This window comes from Pholcus phalangioides, unplaced genomic scaffold, assembly GCF_987345545.1.
Source record: "Pholcus phalangioides strain wild (caught in Gottingen) unplaced genomic scaffold, Ppha-v1.0 ptg000015l_1, whole genome shotgun sequence".
Classification (NCBI taxonomy): domain Eukaryota; kingdom Metazoa; phylum Arthropoda; class Arachnida; order Araneae; family Pholcidae; genus Pholcus; species Pholcus phalangioides.
Genome location: NW_028301608.1, coordinates 116,577,562 through 116,600,511, shown reverse-complemented (window position 1 = coordinate 116,600,511; position 22,950 = coordinate 116,577,562). Strand labels below are relative to the sequence as shown.

At 33.8% G+C, this 22,950-nt stretch overlaps 2 protein-coding genes across 3 annotated transcripts in view; both read right to left on the bottom strand.

The window, feature by feature from the left end:
- Positions 1–13,832, bottom strand: part of Hsc70-5 (Heat shock protein 70 cognate 5) — a 44,323-nt gene extending 30,491 nt beyond the window's left edge. Inside the window, exons 1-4 of one of the 2 annotated variants that reach the window (XM_089245277.1) lie at positions 13,576–13,832; positions 8,706–8,749; positions 8,315–8,584; positions 3,483–3,607 (exon numbers count right to left, since the gene is read on the bottom strand). In XM_089245277.1, coding sequence (XP_089101403.1) covers positions 3,483–3,607; positions 8,315–8,584; positions 8,706–8,749; positions 13,576–13,692 — 556 coding nt within the window. In that variant the 5' untranslated portion in view covers positions 13,693–13,832. The remainder of the gene's footprint in view (positions 1–3,482; positions 3,608–8,314; positions 8,585–8,705; positions 8,750–13,575) is intronic. The other variant, XM_089245278.1, reaches the window with a different exon arrangement.
- A 6,262-nt stretch (positions 13,833–20,094) lies between these two features.
- The window catches only part of Tnks (tankyrase), a 45,424-nt gene continuing 42,568 nt past the window's right edge, over positions 20,095–22,950 (bottom strand). The window contains exon 28 of the mRNA XM_089245275.1: positions 20,095–21,818. Coding sequence (XP_089101401.1) covers positions 21,744–21,818 — 75 coding nt within the window. The 3' untranslated portion in view covers positions 20,095–21,743. The remainder of the gene's footprint in view (positions 21,819–22,950) is intronic.

The window sequence follows — 22,950 nt, the reverse complement described above, 5'->3', positions numbered from 1 at the left end:
TTCAAAAAAAAAATGCGCAAAGGATCGGAACGGCAGTTAAAATTGTAAAACTTTCCCAAGATCGTGAAAAAAAAAAAAAAAACGAATCTGTAAAAACTCTACCTTGAGTATCCCGTTTTGTCATCTAGCTGCTATGTGGTAGTTACAGTTTCGGATTGCAAAAATCACGAGTGTATGCAAAATAGACTGTTGGACAAGGATCTAATTCTTCACAGAAAGTTTGGATCACTAACACTCGAAAACGATTTTAAATTAACAGACTATAAATAAAATACAATATTTTAATTCTCTACAAAAACATTTTTAATATTTATCTTCGGGGGTGGGGGGCAAGGAAGAGGCCCCTTATACCCCCGTCCACAATTTCGCTTTTGTTGAAAATCCAGGTTTGGAAACCGCGATTGCACAATGGTAATAGGTTAAAAATGTGATTTTCTAAGGTTTTCAAATTTTGAGTTGGCTATTCCTTTGAAAAAAACTTCTGGTTGCCACGGCGATCACACAGACCTACAACACAAATATGTATACATTAAACTTCAAATGCATGCATTGCCAGTTTGAAGGATAGATGCAGGGATGCAACAAGGAGGTGGGAGGGACAGGCGAGTCTAGTGTCCTGGGCTCTGGAGTAGAAGGGGGGCATCAAATTCACCCTTTATAACTGCTTCATTCTTTTATATTTCATGGGTGTGGCAAAATATATGCTTGCCCTGTTTGAGAAAATATCTAGTTGCAGGGCTAGATAGATGGCACCACATACATAAGCACACTTAAGTTTCTTCAACACCAATCTGACATAGCTCCCATATTCAGGTGTGAAAATATGTGGCAGTTAAATGATGACAGATCAGAGTGGTGGAACATCAGCGAAGGAAAATAAAATTATTTTACCAGGAAAACCAAAGAATGAATATTGAATCAGAAGTGTCTGAGGAGCGAGAATATTATTTGCTTTAAATTTGATGAAGATATTGAAAATGCTAAGATTTTTTTATCGAAATGGAAAATCAATCAGAAGGGAATTTATAGATTGATTTATTAGTAAATATATAAATGTGTGCATCCAACTGTTAAAGTGGATCCTGTTTATAAAGTTTTTCAAAAACTGTCAAAAAAAGTAATAAATAGGAAAACATTTTAAATGGGAAATCTTTGAGAATTACTTATTGTTAGGACCATGAAAATAAGTTGTACTAAGTGGGAAAACATTCTAAATGGGAGGAACGTTATAAGCGGATATGTTTTAGATTTATATTAAATGTGCAGAATTCCATACATTAAATTCTCAGAGCTAATGAGTTTCTTTGCAAGTTTTTCCTACACGTAAGCAATAAAAGTAAATGAAATCTTTGGAAAGAACATGTTTTTAGAAATGAATTAATTGATTCAGATATTTTTTTCTGCACAGAACATAGCCCACCGCTCAGTCTCAACGAAGAAATATAAGCCGGTGACCAAAGACCTGGGGCATGCAGGAAGGAAATTCAGATATACCAGTGAATTATGGAGACAATTTTTTTCAAGAAAATTTTTTTCCCAGAAGGACCCACTTTCACTCAAAAAGGACACCCAGATTTTTCAAATATGTAAATTAGAGTACAGTGGCATCTGTTTTATATAAGCATCCCTAAAAAAATTGATAGGTTTTCTTGTATAAATTTTTGAAAAATAGATCTTAAGATGGAACTGCAAATGATTTTGTCAGGCATGTGTACTTAATTAGACCCAATGCAAAAAATATTGTTCAAGGATATGACTGTGCTCATATTTATTGATGAATGAAGATTTGGTTCACAAAATTACCACCATGATAGATTTAAATGGAGAGAACCAAGAATGCAATTAAATGAGACTCCTGACAACGCAGCAATTTATTAGTCTCAGATAAACAAAAATTCAGTAATAATAAGATTGCAACCCTTTTGAGTTACAACATTTCACAAAAAACAGGATTCAATGGACAAAAAGCCATAGCCAATGTCCATCTGACAGTTAAACCCTATTTCATATCAAGTGTATTTTCGATGGAGTAAAATTTGTAACTGGAGCAAAAAAAAAAAAATTATGAGAGTTCATATATTGTATCTTATTTTCCATCTTCTGACAATATAGACTTTCCCTTTCTAGCCTTATTTGCTTTTGTCAAATCCTTTTTTCATGTTTTTTTGCCCGGTATGGATGGATGTTTGATTTTGAATTTGGTGCATTTATACATTTTACAAATTCATAACAAAATATTGTTGGAAACAAAGTAAAAACATAACCACAAAAATAACGGAAGTTCCTGCTTGCATTTCCAGAATTTAATTTAGGAATCGTTCAAGATATAACAGATACGAACATCTGCAATATTCTGCAAGATTCCAGTGTATTTTATACACAGGCATACTTACAAAAGATTACATGTGAAAAAACCAATTTCAAATTTTTTTTCATACAATGTTAAAGATTTTTAACGAGTAATAACATAAGAGGGGAAAAAAGATCTTCATAAAACACGAAAGTTTCTAATAATGCAAGTAACTTTGAAAAACAACTTTACTGGGGAAGTTAGTACCAATGTATTAACACTGTATTTGATCATTGTTATTGACAATGTCTAGACATAACTGCACATAAAACAGATGTCTGCTCACATTTCCAATTTTAGTTTAGGAATCATTCAAGACATGACAGATACACATAACTCTGAAATGTTCTGCAAAATTCCATTTTTTGTCCTTCAAGATACGACATGTATGTCCAAACTTCGACAGAAAATGTAGTCTCTTCAGCATGTAGAGCTTGACAAATGTACAGTTTGAAAGGAAAATTTCCTTTCAAAAATCAAGAACGAATACTACTATAACTGTATAACTACCACATAAATAATTTCTCAAACATGTTAAATGCAGTGGCAGTTATTGACGACAGACATGTAATCACATCTTTAGCGTTAGGTTATTGTGTGGCACGAATGCATACACTGAACCATAACCGAAATTAATTTTTATGAAATTAGCTTGAAATAAGCTTTAGTTTCATCCAATTTAATATTCAACACATTTTTTTTTCTTTAAATGAGCCGAGCTCAGACATTAATGTAGATATTAATCATACACCTGGGTGTAAAAGGCACGCTGTTGTAAGAAACCCTTGATACTTATCTGATACAAACCATAATACCTCGGGATACTCGAGAAAGTGAACCATTGAATTTTCAATATGAAAACATTCACACAATCTCTGGCTCGCTTAAAATATATAAAACACTAAATATATTTAACCATGCACACACACCATACATACTTATATTTAATACTTGAACAGGTGCCTATCACCCAATGTCATCATCGCTCTTAAAAAACTGGAAAGCCACCTTTCAAAACATAATTCAAGCCAGCCAAATTTCTTAGGAGCAAAGTAAAAATTAATTGCAGATAATTTTTTTAACCTTTTCACATAATTATTTTTGATTAAACGAGTAAATTGTCTGCACAAACCTGCGGTTTCTTTCATTTTTGTCAGGACAAAGGCTCCTATTTGACTCGGAGAATACATTTTCCCATGTGCTTCCAACCATGCATCACCATTTGAAGCTCTCACTATCTTGTATGGAACAGTCTTACTGAAAGGATTAAAAAAAATATATTCCTGAATACACGTAAGTCAATACAACCTCATTCCCTGAATATATTACATTAGATATTCATATTAAGTTTTTGCTTTTAATTTTGATATATAATGAAGAAAAACCTGATCATCACACATTAGAGTTGTAAATTGCATTAACTTTGTAATAAATTATTGCTATACCCCTTGTGCATACAGTAAAACTTTTCTATTGCAGTCACCGACGAGACAAAAAATCCATTTGTAAAAGAGGGATGACCATTAACCAGGGGTTTGAACTGCATACTTTTATAATACAATAAGGAATTATTATTTGGCCATAAAAGAAAGGCAACCATATATGAGGGGTTGTTCGTTAAAAGGGGTTTCACTGTAGATTCGTCTGCAGAATTTCTAACAAATTGGTATATGTCCAAAGGTGTCATGCTTGGTGAACGTATTAGTGTATTTATGATGACAAAGTTATGAGATATGTGTTCGAAAACCACTGTCACAAGCCCCTTAAACTTGGCTTTTCATACACACACAAGAGTTTCAATTCTCTCTCGACTACTATGTTTTGGCAGCACTTTTTCTTTACAGATGCAAAGAAAAATCGATAAGGTTATCATTCTTTGAAATATCCCTTTGTGTCATGATGTCACCTAACTCAAGAAGTTCATTGCAAACTGGCTTTGTGGAATTTACAAGAAAATGCATTATTTTATTTTGTAAATAAGGTGACTAGTTGCATTATTTACAGGCAAAAAATGGCATAATAAATGATAAAGACTATTTAAATCAGTTTTGCAAAAAGTATTTTCTTCCTCAAAGCATAGCTGCCAACTTTTAAAAATGGAAATTACGGAGATTTTCACGCGGACCCGTATATTTTATACTAAAACCACTCCCTAATAAATACAAAAGGGATTTTTACACATAAAAGTTGAAGCATAGGGAATAAAATCCCTACTTAAAAATTGAAGTCAAATAAAATAGGGATTTTACACACATGGAAGTTAAATTCTTGGGAATAAAATCCAAACGCAAAAAACAAATGAAATTAGAAAAACTTCAAAGGTGATCTAAAAAAAATATTGTGTTCAATCAGAAACGATGTGAACAAACATTCCGCGCAAATCACCCCAAAATCATCAGAAGATGAAGAAAATTATTTTTTTTAAAAACACTGACCTTTCGTGAAACTTGATGTTTTTTTGATTTAACATGGGTGGTGATGTCTTTCCACCATGACTGATGTTTGTGTTTGTAACACAACTTGCAGAAAAAGAAAACGTCTGCTTTTCTCTGGAACATTTGATGAAATGAAATTCATCGGGGCAGGGTTGTTTGGTTTAAACTACGCTGGTTTTTTTCAAAAAATCAAATAAAAGTTGCCTAAATATCTTTTTTCCTTGAAAAATATCACATTGGTTCATTATTAGCCAAAATGTTTCATTTTTACCACATTTTATATCCTTGGGGTACATTCTGATGGTATATATTTAAATGACATAAGATTTTATAAGTGGTTTTTTTCAAAAAGTCTTATAAAAGTGGCCAGAATATATATATATATTTTTCATATGAAGTATCTTAGTCATTTAAAGTTATATACAAAAGCCAAAATTTCTCATTCTTACAACATTTTCTAAACTTTGGCTACATTCTGATTGTCTATCTTTAGCAAATTCATGAATAAGGAGTGCATCACACATCTAAATGCAGTGGTGTATTTATCTCAGGGGTTTTTTTCCTTCACACCTTCACAAAGAAGCAGCTACAGTCGTGACACCATCATGCTAGGGGTAGGTGGTCCTATAATCCAAAAGACACCAGCTGTTCTTAAAGGACAAAGACTAGTGTACTAGTAGTTACATTACCTCACTTACATTTTCAGTTTCTTTCCCATAAGAAGTAGCACATCTCCTACTGTATATCTCCAAGTCTTAATATTCAATAGTTGTTTTTTTTATACTTTCACACACACACTGTTAAGCCCAGTTAATCAAGGTTCTACTGTAAAGTAGTAACAGATTTATGAAAAATAATCAGCTATATACAGGGTGATTATAATTTAAGTTTTGATTCCCCAAAACTATACAAAAAGTACTGATCAGAATGACTTGAAAATTTGCATGGATACTCCTGAAGCAATAGAAGTTTCTTTCGCAAAAGAAAAAAGTGCAAAATGTGCAAGCAGATGATGCTGTACTTGGCCAGCAGTATAATCTATTGTGTGCAACCACATCATTTCGGCACTTCCACAGCATCAGTGTGTGGATAGCACTTCTATCAAGATGCACATTGCAATACCAGCAAAGCAGCTGCTGAAGACCCATTTTGACAGGATGCACCTTAACCCTTGCAACTTCTGGCTGTGGGGGTACCTCAAAATGTTATAAACAGTGGTCAGATTGCAAACTTTGGTGTATTGCTATCTCCAGCACATTTCCTATATGTTAGAAGTTCCTCAGGAATATTAACGGAGGGGGGGGGGGCACATTTGGTTTAATAAAGCTGAATTACAAGCACATCCACATTATGACCATGGCATACACCAATTCTGTTGTTGAACAAGAATTTGTGTTTTCAATCTCATAGCCAGAACACGTGGTGGACAACATATTTAACATTTCTTAAGTAAGTTGTAGTTATTTAATTAGTTATTCAATTACTTCATTTTGTGATGTTTCCATGAATTATGAAATCGTGAAATGCAACAATTAAGGTATTTTGCCATGACTGGTTATCGTTTCCATTCTGCGAGCAAATTTCCCACATGTTGGATGATGTCATTAATAATTTTTTCAGGAATATTCATGTCAATTTTCAAGTCATTCTGACAATCATTCTTTTTTTACAGTGTTTCGAAATCAGAACCTCAGTTATAACCCCCCTGTACATCGTAAATCATTGCTAATTAATCTGCATTATTTATGCTTCATTAAATACATTATATTCACCTAATTTTTATTACTTTTTGCAAAATAGCTTCCTAATTAAGTATACTGGAAGTAACTGGAGAAAAACCTTTATATATTATATGATTAATAATATTAAAAGAATTTTCAAAAACAGTAATCCATTGAGTTAAGCAAAAATAAATTGCAGAAGTTGGTTTTTGTTAAAATGTAAGAAATATTGATTAATTAGTATGGGAATAGTGTTAATTACATTAATAACCATTTTATTTTAGTTAATTATTAGAAGCTTGAATGATTTTTCAGAAATTTCATTGTTTTTAATGTTAATACTATATAAAACAAAAAAAACAGGGTTTTTTTTACCAACCCTGCATAAGGGAATAAGCAAATTTGTAAAACTTCCTTTAAAAAAGGAATTTCCTATTATTTCCCCATTTACGACGTGTGATGGCATTCCAAAAAAACAAGAGGCAAATTACTTAGGGATTGTTCTCAAAAGCGGGGGGGGGGGGGGGGGTCCTTTTAAACGAAGTAGGGAATTTTGAAGGACAATTAGGGATTTTTTGTGATTTTCGTAAAAATCCGGGAGATTTAAGAACTTTTTGGGAGGTTGGGAGATGAAGCTGAAATTCGGAAGACTTGCAACTTTTGTTAAAGGATTTATTTATCTTGTCATGAATCAAACTGCTCCCACTGTTACAAGAGATTTTAGCTGTAAAAGTTGAATCATTAAAATTATTGAAAAAAAAAAATCATTGCCACATATTATATTAATGAACTTTTAAAAGCTAATTCACCGATTTGAACTACCAACTGAAAATTAGACTTGATTTTGAACCAAAGGAAGAAAAGTTGTTTCCACAAATTTAACTAAATAAATATTAAACTGATTACAAACCAAGTCTTTAAAAAACCCCAGAACTATCGCTGCACCTTAAATATCAAGGCAGTGTTTTAGTCCCGTATTCTTCAATATAAACTTCGTGCTCAGATATGTTTTTCAACAACTGCATTAAGAGACGAAAAATCAAACATCACGGCACAATTTGAAATTCAGAAAAACATTGTAACTCACAAAGGAGTGGATATGTAGTGTGTACATTACTGGACAAGCGCCAGATCATCATAATGACTAAAATATTGATATTGCTACCTAAAATTTCCTTTGTGTAATTACTAAATTGCAGGTTGAGAGAAACTCAATGTCCAATTAATATGTAGCAGTATATATGCCAATATGAGAGTGACTGACTGGAAAAAGTTAAAGGAGGAATTATATTTTGGACGTTTTTCTTTCGGTAAAATTTTTTGGCTACTCGTCCAGCCCCGATTTAATATCTACATCACAAATCCTACAAGCAAATTGCGACTTCATTGCAATTATTTATCACACCCTTGAACAGTTTAGCAAATTTGTGGTGAATTTCTAAAAAAATAAACCAAAATATAAATTGTATTCTAAATATGTGTGCTCAGACCTTGTTTTCCTCAATTTTTATGGTTCAGAGACGAAAAATTAATCATCATTGCACAAGCTTGAGTGGCAAGAAAAAAATTCTCATTCCCAAATAATTCTCCCCTAAAAACATGCCATAGCTGTATCACATGAATCGACAAGGACAAAACAAAATTTAGAATGTATAATAACAATTGCAGAGTAAATGATTGGTTAATTCCAGCTAAGTCACCCATGGGAAGTTTTCAATAACAAAAATCACCATTGTAGTTTCTGCTCTGGGAAGGGGAGGGGGTGTGAAGGGAAATGGAGCCTTTTAAGAAAAAAAAAATTCACCTACATGTCCTTCTGAACTTCAGCATCTTCGAATTTCCTTCCTATCAACCTCTTGGTGGCAGATAACGTGTTTGCCGCATTTGTCACAGCTTGTCTTTTAGCCGGCACACCAACAAGCCTTTCGCTATCTGCTGTGAATGCAACTACAGACGGAGTTGTTCTGGCACCTTCAGAGTTTTCAATCACTTTTGGCGTCTTGCCTTCCATGACAGCAACACAGGAATTCGTTGTTCCCAAGTCAATTCCGATGACTGTACCTTTAACACCATCGGATCTATAAAAGAATTGATCAACAAAGGATGTTTTTTTATCGACAAGGATGAAATTCAAAAATGCACAATTGAAACCATGACTACAAATACCTACAGTTAAGGAAATAGAAAAATTCCACTCACTTATATCTTTGTTGAATGACATTTTGTCGATACAATCGCAAGACCTGGGAAATGAATACAAAATAAATTTGAATGACTACATAAAAATAAAATTTAAAACTTTGAATTTGATTTGACATACCTGGAAAAAAAGACAAGATACTTTCATTTCAGAACTGAAGTATTTTTCATAGAATAACTGTTCTATTCAGAGTCCAGGGGTCTGTCCAGCCACAATTTGGGTCTGCTCTGAGAAACAGACCCTTCACAAAATACAAATCAACAAGACAACAAAAATTTGACATTTTACATCTTTTATGATAAGTTAGATTGCTTCACACAAAATTACTTATTTTTCACAAAAGAAACTACCCTTTTTACAAAAGTAAGAAATTTTTACAAAACCAAGATCCCACAAAAATGTCTGGACTCGTCTTATGACCACCCTGGGTTCCACGGCAAAGTGATGTTGTGGGGACCCCTTAACGTAACTAAAAGTTCCTCCATAATAATCTGCACGTACTCTTGAAAAGCATAGTACCAAATCTCATGCATGCCAAGGCCCCCATCCCAGGCTATGCCCATGCCATGCATTAAGACGTGCCTGTATCCACAAGAGTGATTTGGAGATATATTTAGCTAGTTATCGCAAAGCAGAAGGTTTTGCATTGTTCTGTAACGAGCCTTCAGTTGATTGGAAATATTTCTGCTGTGAAAATTCCCCCAATAGCGTTTCTACTTTTCTTTGAATTTTTCCCGAGACTGTTCTGCAGCAGCACCAACCTGGGATGAACATAAGTTTTCAGCATATTTTACTTTCTGGCGCTAATCATATTTGCCATCCCATTTAGTGACCAACTTGTCTCCTTGACCCAGAATATAACCAACCAGGGTTGGTAAAAAAACCCAGTTTTTTTTGTTTTATATAGTATTAACATTAAAAACAATGAAATTTCTGAAAAATCATTCAAACTTCTAATAATTAACTAAAATAAAATGGTTATTAATGTAATTAACACTATTCCCATACTAATTAATCAGTAAATATTTCTTACATTTAAAAAAAAACCAACTTTTGCAATTTAATTATTTTTTGCTCAACTCAATGGATTACTGTGTGTTTGAAAATTCTTTCAATGTTATTATTAATCATATAATATATAAAGGTTTTTCTCAAGTTACTTTCAGTATACTTAATTACGAAGCTATTTTGCAAAATTTAAGAATGAAGGAAATTTCAAGATAGACAAAAAGTATTTTTTATCTATCATAGAAACCATTAAATTCCTCATCTGATATCACGATCAGCTACATCAACTAGCCTATTATCATAATCAGAGTCGATTATGGGAAAATCACAAGAAATTGAATAATTTATTAACACCTATGATACTATTATCTATGATATTATACTATATCCAGACGTGCCAACTTTTGAAATCCAGAGCTTCTCCCGAGGGGGTACCCCCCCCCTCACTCATAGACTCAATCAAAAAAAAAGTTCATAAGAAAAAGTTACATTCTTTTCCCCCCCCCAAGGCAGGTTCTGCATTGCCCCTGAAAAGAATATAATACCATGTCAGTCTTTCCATGCAGAATAGAGAAATCACATCTACATACTGTTCATAAATTATAAGTGTTTCCTTTCGTGGATGCTATCGGTGATTGATAATCTTGGGTATATGAATTCTTAAAAGCTTTATATTTAGCTGTATATAGCTTAAAGTTTTATATTTTCTTTCTGAAGATGTTTAATCGGAAGGAACGATTTTAAAAAATTCAAATTACAAAGTTGTCGACGAAAAAAACATGTTTAACGCACAGCTGTGAATGGAATACAATAACGATTATACAGGAATTTCGGTCATGCCCCTGATAAATGATTGCTGATAAACGCTACGAAAATGAAGTCTTTGCCAGTTGCTTAAATGCGGTCACAGACTTTTTTACGGCTGTCTTCCTTAACGACGACGGTAATCATTGACGGCACGACAATGCGAAAGCTCGCATAAAATCTAATTTTCCGCCAAAATCCGGAGAAATTTTAACAAATCCGAAGAGCGGGAGGAAGGATGAAAAATCGGAGAGTTGGCAGGTCTGTATATCCATGCAAAAGAAACCACAGAAATCTCACCACCCATCTCACTATTTTTCGCAAAAAAAGGTTCCACATACACATTAAAATAAGGTACATTTCCCAATGAGTATAAGTTATTTTGTGGTCCTAACTCTAATCCTCAACTGGGATCAGCTGTGCACCACTAGTTATCGCCAGACCCGATAAGACTATCTGCTAGGGTTGCTGCCATTCGGCCCAATTCAGACATACACAGACTCAACGGGAAATTTCAGAAGTGGAAGATTGCTTTTTTTTCTGCGCCAAACATGTCCAACGACCCGACCAAAAGTCGCCAGGCCCGTTAGACACTGCGGACGCCAAAAAAAAAAAATCGCCAGCATGGAAAACAAACCCCATTAAAATATGAAAAATATCACGAAACATAAATGAAATATAATAGTATATTTAAATAAACAACGGTCATGCATGTTGTAAAAATAAGCATATTCTAGGTATAAAAAAATTTAAAACCCGGACTATTTCCGGGTATCCAGATTCTTTTAAATAAATTACGGACATTAAATGAAATAACGAATATTAATAAGAAAAATAAATAAAAAGGATACAACCTTATCGGTTGACGAAAATGTAATCCTAACGCTCGGAACGAAAAACACTAAATGACTATTCAAACATTTGAAAAGACACGTTAAAAACAACTAACGAAAGGTAATAGCACCGGGAATAATCCAAGACAACAACGCTACTGCACAAAGGGAAAAAACTCTGTTATCTGCTTTAAGCGCCATCTATAATGGATGGGTAATGGAAGCTACAGAGGAACAATCTAGAATAATGACAACCCGGCAAAGCAAGTGAGAGCCCGATCGGCATAACCGAGAGCGCCGGCATTGGCGATCTGGATTATACAGCACCTGTTCCACTAATTATATAAATACAGCGAAACTTGCCTAAGACGGATACTTTATGAGGCGGAAACCTGTTTTGAAAGGAGCAGAAAAAGTCTAGCGAACAATTTATGCTTTTTTCAAGTACGAGAAACCTCAGAGATGAAAATTGTCTAACAAGAAACTGAAAGCATATTTGGAAGGCTTCTATATATATATATATATATATAAATCAAGCACCATTTTTAAGACATACCGACATCTGAACTATTGAAAAGAGTTGAGATTTTATCTAAATAGAACCAAGTGACATATAGGCTGCGATTCCATCTGTGTGCACTTGAACCAACTACCAAACTGAAGAGATAACTGAATTGAAGATAAATTAAAATGGCGCTTGGTCCCTTGGAAAAGTGGGTTTAGAACCCACTTCAAGAATTTTCACCAATGACTGGTCCCCATTTCTTTCCTTTTCAAGGGGGAAAAAATTGTGGACTGCCTATAACTCCCAATGCTATTGCAATATTTGCAGATGTGAATAGGGCTTCAATTTCCATTTAATATAGTTCAGGCGAATAATTGATAAAGAGGCTGAATTATTCTTAATTTCAGTGATGGACGGTAGCTGCAAGAAACAAGTCTTGGATTTGAACACAAAACCGCAGGTCAGAGCCTAAAGAAAAGAAAAATTTAAATGTTACAGAGAGAGGTGAAGAATCTTTCTTTCACAAACGTTATTGCTCGTTGATCTCATTGTGACGATTTAAGAAAAGTAATTTCCAAATTTTTTCTTTTACATATTAAAAAAAATTCCGCATTTGACAAATTGTTCATTCTATTGCTATTCAAGAGAATGTTTTATATCAAATTTTAACAAAAAGTGAATTTTCAATTTCAAACATGAAAAAATTCTAAATATGCACGCATGTTTAATACTCATTGATTTATAATAGTTAGGGCGATGTTCTCAAAATAATTTGAGTTCATAAAACAATGGAAACAAATCACTGCATACATTTTTTGTGCACAACTTTATAATACGGAAACCTCTCTAAAACAAACTTATATCACATACTTGTCAAACATGGTTTCTTTTTTTTCTTTTCTGGTGAATTACATTTTAATCCAATGGAAATTGCAGCAGCAACAATATTTGTCATTGGTGAATTTCCATCAATAGTTGGCAACTTAACTACTCCCCTTCGACAATGTCTTTGCTTGTAAATGCCTTTTGATATATTTTTAACGACAATTTACAACTTGAACAATGTTTTGGAGATACCTCTTACGGATAGATTTTTTTGTATCTTTACGGTTAGCCAAGACATTTATCACACCATCAATTGATACTTTTCTACCAAACATCTTTTGTGGGCTGGATGGATCTCTTCTTGCCCCTTGGCAGGTAGAGGTTGTGCACCCATTCTAAATGGTCGTTTTCAAAAACGGTATCAAAGCCATCTACACAAAACGGCACAATAATTGCTACTTAATCAGAATCTTGCATAATGAATAAAGGAAATCACTGTGATCTTAAATTTACAAATGATGCAATGTAGAACAATTGAAATCTTTATCGCCATTTTTTCCTTGAAACCTGTAGGCAAGTCTCAAGTAGTTATTATTCAAACTAAGTATACAGTATATTGAGAGAGATATCTTTGGAAAAGTGAAAAGGAAACGATACATTAAAGCTATTTCACACTGAAAAATACACAATTGATCATGAAATAGGGCACAATAGCATTTTCGCGAACATGATGTAATTAGTGTAGACATTAATGATTACATCAGCTTCAAAAAACTCGGCCAACACCGATCGATATAAAAATCAAATGCATAGTAAAATTAATGGTACAGCCTAAAATAATTGATAATTATGTCGAATTATTTTAATGATAAGTCAAAAGGGTCGGACTCACACACGTGTGCGCGTTACCTGTTTGCCGTCCAAAGCCTTTGTCCTGTAGGTCCTCGACCAATTTCGGGCCAGTGACGACTTGATGTAGCCAACGCTGCTCTTTGTTATGAACGTAAACATTTCTTTTTATTAAGTTTAATTTTGATTAATTTACGGGGAGATTTTTTACGCGTTAAAACCCTTCGGCGCCGGTCACCAGAGAAAGGAGAGGTATGACGAAAGTGCGCACGTTCTTCCTGCAACGCCACGGTTAACTCGTCAAAGATCATAACCGTGGAAAGAAAAGTAGCGAAGCGCGACATCACTGATGTGACCATATTTTGTCGAGAGTAAAGCCGGGTTTTCCTAGGAGCAAGCTCTGAGCTATGTATAATAAGGAAAGTTTAAGCCGGGTTTTTGTAGAAGTAGAATTTCAGCGCCGGGTGCAGCGCGAAAACGCTGCGCGCATCATAGAAACTAGGAAAACCCGGCTTTACTTATAGCTCAGTGGCAGCGTGAAAACGCTGATTGGTTAAAAAACTTGAATTTCCGGTTTTTAACCAATCAGCGATTTCACGCTGCGCGTACCGTAGAAAAACTTTTCCTAGGAGCAGGCTTTCTGTGCCGCGTGCGACGTAAATCGCTTAGTGCAACACGTCGCCCACTCATCAATAGGCATAGGAAAAGAGGGAACGTCTACTTTTCTAGGGCGCAATACATCGGGCGTGATTAGCTGACTGCTTCTGGAAGAGTGAAGTGCGCCGCTCATTTCGTGGAGCTTTCCGTCTCCCTTTCTTATAGTGCAAAACGGCAAAAATATGAATTGCAGAGAAACTTTCCTTATAGCTCAGTGGGATATATAGACGACAGAACAGATGATGCGCCACGCTAGAAAAACTCAAACACGTAGCGTGATAAAGTTACTCGTTTCTGCTGACACGAAATGGTTCAGAAAAACCAGCCTTGATTGGCTGGATGTGCCTGCCTACCAATTCAGAATGCTTGATCTCGAAAAGTTTAATCAGATGTTTTTTCTGGAAGTGCCCGAGTTGGTCAATGCGAGCGGTTGGCGCTGCTCAAGAAAAAAGTCTCACCCGTGCGAACCATCGCTTGGCCCAACATCTCCCTAAACGAGAAGTTCTATCTTATCTATAGAGGGGTGCTGTTAAATTGAATTTGTTAAAAAAATTGTGGATTTTTCCTCTTTACCACCCAATTTAAAGCCCCCTCCTATAACGGCGAACGTGCAGCCACCGCTTCTGCTTTCGCGGCTGACCGAGGGCAGCTCTGCGCCGAAATATCCGAACGTTATTGACTACGATGAGGACGCGCAGTGGACTTTGTCAATGAAACCAAAAGTTTGTTTGGGGGGGGGGGGGGAAGAAACAAAGCAAATGTTCAAAATTGATGCTGGAAACCAGGATTTTTGTGAGGGGTGCCAAACATGACTTTCCCGCCTCCACAATGTGTATAAAATTCGATGATTTTATAAAATTTCCCTTCCCCCCCACCACCTAAATTTTTACACCTGGGGCTGTTGCCCCCTTAGTTCCGGCCGCGCTTTAAACTACGTTTAAACAGTTTCATAATGGGGGTGGAGTAGCATATGAAATTTCAATCTCATTTCTGAGGCGCATTTATTCCAATGACCCCCCAGTAGCCTTGGAATTTCCTCGAAAATCAGGTTTTCTCCACTGGTTGACTGCTGCATCATTGAAATCTGTTATGTTACGTATATTGTTATCTGAAATCTCCAGCAAAATTAAACGTGAACGTATGCAATTTCTAGTAGGTCGGAGGCACTTTCCCACGGACGTACGTACGTATGATTTTTTCGGTGAGGAAGGGGGTTTGAAGTTTGAATCATTTTTTTTTCTTCTGAAGTGGAGGGTTATATCCCTCGCTGCAAAATAGCACTGTAATCTCGGGGAGGGGGGGGGGGCTGCGTACGCTAATGACATAGATTGCATTATTCGTAGAGGAAGGCATCTATGCAATTGACCATTTCTTCCCCCATGGAGAGTTGTCAGAATATTTTTTAATGGAATCTAACAATTGTTACATCATGAAATCTATATGTGCCTATCCTGTCATTTTCTGAATTTCAAATTATGCTATGTCACTTATCTTTAACAGATTTGAGAAATTAGCAATGAATGAATGTATAATTAATGCATTTTTTGCACCAAGTTCTGCTGCTCTTGTTGTGGTATCAGGAACGAAAAGCTTCAGGGGATGGGTTGTTGAGATTACAAGCACATTCAACCAGTTATTATAACAGATGTCGAAAGTTGTTTTGTATAGCATCAAATAATCTACCATTGCTTCTCTTTCGAAAAATTGAAATTTACAGAATAAAGTTTCTACCACATTAATGCCACATTTCACTAAAAGCAAACCTAGCATTTCTCAACAAGGCAGTTTATTGCAGTGCCCTTTCAGGAATGAGCTGTGGTAGATGATTTGATGGCCAAGACCTCACAGTGTGGCTAATGAGTATAAGAACAATGCTCCTATGCTGGGGATAGAAACAATGGTAAATTACTGATGAGTAGTTTATGCCCTCAAGAGGTATCTGTTGTGTATTATTTTAGCGTATTTTTATTTTATTCATATTATTTTAGTTAACAAATTGATACGAATCACTGTCTTCTGTCTGATGGTGTCAGTGTCTGCAAATGTGTCTTCATGAAAAGCTCTATACCTTACAGACTAACATTAACACTACTTGTCTAATATGCTAGAGACTGTGTATGGCTTGTATGCAAAGAAAGCTTGTTGGTTCGTAATTCGTTATCTACTGCATGGTGATAAAAATACATTGGGTCTGGACCCTGCTGCCTTTTGTCACCAATGTTGCGGATGACTAATGATTCTTTGTTGGTTCGTAATTAGACACATTATTTCTGATACAGACTTTCAGAATTTGGCAGTTTGCTTTTTCTCATGGTCTGTCATATCAGTTGTTTTACTCATCTTGCTACCAACTAAGAAAAATATGTATATATTTTAGAATCAATTGTGTATGCAGTGTGAGCTAGCAAAAACAAAGGAAAAAAACCAATTTAGAAATAATTTGTTTTATTGTAAAAACTATATATAATTTTTTCATAAATAACAAATATTTACAAGTACTTTTATCACCCAATCAAAGAGGGAAAAAATGTTTTGGAAATGTTGTATCCATTATGTGTGGCATTAACAGCAAAATGACGGTATGTGACCATATCATCGTTTGTTAAGCACGTCAATAAAACCAGAGAACATAGAAAGGCAAATAAAATCAGATAATAAAAAACAATTATAATTTTTCGAATCACTGGAAAGCATTCTTGGTACAAACAAGACTGACTGCACACAATAGGCTAAGCTGTATTTTTTTTTCTCAGAGAAGAGCCTTTCACAACGTCCCAGTTCATTATGTCAATTTGAAAGGTTTCTATACCTAATCTTCACTGAGAAACTTATATTTAAAAATTTACTCAGTTTATTGTGCTTTTGTGAATTATATGATGAATCACTTTGTACAAATGCAAAATGCAAGCAGTTGTCTCCAAGTTATCTTTCATGCGGTGCTCACCCAATCTCCAGAGTACTTATTGACTGTGCACAATTTCCTATTATGAGGTACTGATAGACAACCTCCAAGCTGCACTTGATAAGCATTTACACTGCTTTGTTTTTTTCATAAACAAAAGCCACATCAGTGTAGCCACATGTGTGCTGTTTTTCCTGATATAGGGTATAACACAATACTCACAAATTAAGGAAGGTTGAAGACCCATCTCCAAAACTATGCAAGAGATCATGAGATTATAACATAAGAAAAAAAAAATCAACAGACATAAAAATAATTTCCCTGCTCATTAGAGTCGAGCAATTTATGAAACTTTACAATGTAAGTTGAATTCATTTCTTGTGGAGAGAATTCACAGGTTTGTTTCTATATTTGTGAAGGGCATGAAAAATGAGGGAATCAGCAAGAGAATTGCAAAGAGATTTCAGTAACAGTTGAACTAGATTGTTTATAGAATTGAGAAAGAACAGACTGTCTATCGAGAAATTTATCTACAAGTGATTTATCTACAAGATTAATTGTCTGCATTAAAATATGCAACATTTGAATCCAGAGATGGCAGGCGAATGACTCAAGTATAATAAAAAAGTATAAAAAATTGACGTTTTTTTTCTGTTCTCTGAGTGTGAATAAACTTGACTAAAATAAATGATTCCACCAATACTTGAACTTACTTCATTGAAGGTTGATTAGTAAAACTTCATAATTTGTCGAATCAAAAGCCATTCATGTCCCCATAGCATGGTAAATGTTTTGACACTTAAATTCAAAAGATAATATATGAAATCAAACAGGACAAAAGTAATATAAAGCTTATGATATTTGATGAAATAAAAACATCTTCATGATAAATATTTATTTTAGTGGAATATTTTTTTCCTCTGATAAACGTACACAGGGGGGCTAAGCTGCATTTTTCCTCATTTACTCACAACCATAGTACTTGCTGAGAGCAAGCAAGGGGAGAAAATAAAAGCAGTTTACACTCAACAGTTTATATATCAATTTTAAATTTCATGATATCAATTCACTTGAATATTTTTTCAAAGGCCCATATTTTTGTGATAGGTCATTGTTTGGGCGATTCATAATTATGAAGTATTGTGGATAATTTTTAAATAATTGTGTGAATAAATTTTCTTGTTTCTAAATTCTTTGAAATTTCTTTGTTTGAAAATAAATTTCATTTTTTTTTACCTCATATACAGTGAAACCTGTTTAAGACAGACATTACATGAGACAAAAATCTCTTAAACGGAATCAAAATATAGTCTGTTCAATGATTAATGACTGATTAATGATTAATAAAATGGAATATTATTTCAGTCTATTGATGTTTCGTTTTGTATAGGTTTCCCTGTACTTTAACATACATTCGGTCATTTTAAAAGCTATCAAACAATTTTTCACATACTCTGATTGTTTTTAGGAAAATCCTAAAAAAAGAAAAAAAAAAAGAACAATTTTCTTTTAAAAATGTTATTAGTTTTGGTTGAAGTTGGTTTAGCTGTTTTTTCCCCATAGTATACATTTTTATGCTATCAAGATTTTCAAAAAATTTTCACTCATTTACCTTAATAATCTCTCTTAGAATCATTAATTGCAAAATGTTTTATGCTACAAGACAATTCCTGATGCACTAAGAGGTTGATATTCACAAACTTTGGAATTCACTTTTATAATTGGGTGAAGTAAAACATTAAAGTATCCAGAAATCAAACAAAAAGGTATCCGTATTTCTATGAAAATGAAAACTTCATTTTCAAAGAAAACATCAACCTTTATTTTTTATGAAAGCCCTATTCTTTGATTCCAAAACAGGCCTTTGGTTTAAATGACACGCAGAACCGAAGTTATGTCCACTTTAGTGTTGTGTTTTTACATACAAGTAATCAGTGAATAAAAACTTTACAAACGTTTGACGAAGAATGATATTTTTAATATTTTACTTTAGTTTGAAACATGATTTCTGAAAATCTATTCATTGTGCCATTATGGAATTTTAATATGGTATTCTACTATATATTGCCAAGATTTTGGACAAAAATCCAAGGTCTATAACCACCAAGGTCTATGACACATATTTGTCTAATTACAGTGTTTTGTAGACAAAATGCAGAATGGAATTTCCAAAATTGACACGTACATTAACAGATTTGAGTGTAACTTACGAGCATATCATACAATCCTTTAAATTTTAGTTCATAACCTTCACCATTACTAGCTGAATGTACTGTGAAAATAATGTTCCATTCATAAATTTTTTGCAATTATGTTTGGAATTTTGTTTTAAATTTGACATAAAATGGCTTTCATCCAAAATTTATTGTTTTCATCATTTCGAGACACTTTTTATCAAAAAATATTGTTAATTAAAGTTCACTCCAGTACCATTTTAAAGGAAAGTGACCAGAAAGGTAGTTGGATACCTTAAAGAGATCCTTGGATATACTGCATTTTATTTTACAGCACAAGGTGACACTTTAAGCCAATTTAGGTGTTTTTTTAAAAACACCAAATTTAGCCAATTTTTCAGAAGGGCAGTAAGTAGGGATATACCTACACTGCAGTACTTTTTGAAGTGTATGCTTTGGTTCCCAGACTCATCGTTAAACTTTTTGAAGGATATTATACTGACCTACAATTGATGTGTTTCTAGTCGGTGACCAGGAGGCTCCAAGGTTCACTTGATTCATACAATCATTTTTTTATGAAATCACATTCACATTCTCACTGGGCAAAGGACCAGCTGTCAAAATTTTGAGAACTACTGTTATACTTTATATCTATACACACTAACTTCTGAAGAGTGCAGTTCCTAAACATGAATGAGTATTGTTCTTTTAGAAACATTAATTTTTTCAAATCAGACAATCATAATTACATGCATATTTCATAGCATATTTTCACTATAGTTTGAAGACAATTTTTTTGTAAATTTATTATTTTATTGCTTGTTATTTTTTGTAAAACAGCTTAATTGCAAGTGTTCCAAAACTTATACCATTTAAAACGGGATACTTTAAACCCATTTACAAAAGGGAGCAAGAAACTGGAAGGCAAAGATTTATATTTCATAGTTTTGAAAATTTTTTTAAACTGTTTTATGAAAACATGATGTATAACAAATCTAGTTTTCTGAATTCTTACATTGGAAAGTTGAGCTCTAAAAAAAACTAAAATTCATTTATATAATTAGATTAATCTTTAGCTGGAAAAATAGTGGAGACTGGAAAACAATCTTTAACACTTCATTTCCTTTACTATTGTCTGCAATGGGACTAGTAAAACTTTCCATTGGTTTTGAAGCAAATCTCCAAGTTATGGGGACATATTAGCTCTTTGAAATACAAAGCATAAATGTTTTTAAATTTGTTAGTACTCATAATATAGAGAACTGATTACCGAATAGGATGATGACAGTTTAGCTCTTTCCAATATTGTATCAATTCAGCTTAATTAAACACACACACACACACACACACACAAAACCGTATACAGTAAAGTGATACTTCGGCTAAAGAATGGCTATGCTAACAAATTTTCCAGCTAACAAAGATTGTTTACACGGTTTTTCAGATTCGGCTAACAAATGTTTTTGATGTGAATGCACATGCAAACATAACACATCTACATTGTGGGCTGAATTTTCATGTAAATAATCACAATTGCTGACATTCAAACCCAATTAATTAATTCACGTCAAAATCTGAATCACTTTACAGATGTCCCTATTTCTCTTTCAGAATGCTTTTGAGCTATTTCATGTAAAATAAAAGGTTATGCTAACCTAAAATTTTTTAGTGTAAGATTCTTAGCATCAAGCTGAACAGTCTGGACATTCTAGTAGCTTATCTTTTTCATCTATATGTATGAGACACAAAAATGAGCTGACTGCATCAAATAAGAGGACAATTACGAACATGACTGTGTCATATAAATAATGTAGAATAAAAAGAGATCTTCAGTTTATCTTCCTTTAACTCCTCTATCCAATTGTGTAGTGCAATTTATCTCAGATTTCAGTCAGTCTTTATTTTTTTACAGTGTGCCGTGGTGTTTGATAAAATTTATCTAAATTTTGGGCAGTACCTGGAACAAATTAAATAATTTTCCATACAAAAGTGAAGGAAATCACAATTCGGCTAAGGAATGTGATTCTGGAACAAATTATCTTTGTTAGCCGAGGTATCAATGTATACGTAAAACGTTTCAAAAGTTACACATGAGGAAAAAGCTTTTGTTAGGGAGGGGGGGGGAAGTCAGATAATACAAAACATGAAACCCATCATGTTGTCTAAGAATTTCAACAAGCTTATGCCCTTAATATTACTATGTAAAAACATAGATGATAATAATAAATAGAAAAAAAATCAACACACGATTAAAAAAAAATCAAATTACAAAGGTGTATGACAAAGGATATGGAAACAACAGTTAATTATTATGATTCAATGCTCTGGCTCTCTGGTGAAGGATAAAAACACACATACACACAAAAACAAAAAACACACACACAGTAACTCGGGGAAAAATCGAATAGGATTCAAGATGACTTTGTCCAACATGTGAGATTCAAATTTTCTGATGCGAGTTGTCTATTGTCTTTTTAATATCACGAAGAACCTGATGCAACTGCCTTTTCATCTGGCTTTGCGATCTGGTAAGTGATGAGATATTCCGGATAAGCCTTTGATGAAGAAAAAAATAATATAAGTGAATAATAATTCTGTGATACATAAATAAATAACATTCAAATAATTAAATTTTCTATGATAGTCATTTCCTTTAAAAAAAGTTCTCCCTGACTGAGCAATCTAATTGCTGAAGAAAAACCTTTGAAAATTAGATTTTCAATTTACATATGTGAGTTTCTAACATTTTATGGTTACATAACAGGTGCTTTATAAATGAGTTAGTTGTGAGTAAAAAGCTATCTTGAATGTACTTTTGTGTTTTAAAAGAACAACCCAGTAAATGTTTGATAATTGTTTACTTAAAAAATATCTTTCCTTCCTGAAGCTAGATACTTACATCTAGTAAATGAAGAGAAAAAATATTGTACTTTTTTCCCTGACTATAACACTATATAAATTAAATCAAAATGTTTTAAGATGACAACAAAAGAGGAACTGATGCATTTCACACGCTTCGGTCATTCCATTTCATTATTTGAAAGAAAGTCATGTTTTCAACTTCTTGGAGTGCAGTACAGAGGGTGAAATATATATCTTCTGAATTTTTCTGAGGTGTAGATACACACATTTTCAAAGGCATGTAAGTGAATTATATGAAAGCAACACCAACAATTCTATTGTCATGTGTAACTTCAATTTCCAAGAAACATCTACACCAATTACAAAGTCACCAATTATGCAGCCAAATTGAAACAGACCAATGTGAATAAATTAACAGATACATCATAATAGGTTTTATCTCTGATAACGGCTCACTATAAGTGCTAAAGTATATCAGGCTCTCAGTTACTGTGAATTTTTGTTTTAAAATGTTTTTGATTTTGCTTACTAACCTCTAATGATTCTTCTACTACTGCTAAACCATACATGCATCTCTTAAGCATTTCTTTTGAGAATTTCTGATGAATTGGTGCATGCGAGAATGGGTGCATGTGCATTGGTTCATGTTGTGTGTGTGTTGATGAGTGGTGCTAGTGTTAGTGTATCTATGATGTCAGGGTTGTGAATGTTTCATGCTGCTATCTGTCTTTCATACTGAAAGTGAAATTGGCAGATGAATTTTCATGTTTATGCAAGAATAGTGTCAAAGGCCTGCTTGTTCTTTGTGTAGAGACTTTTCCGAAT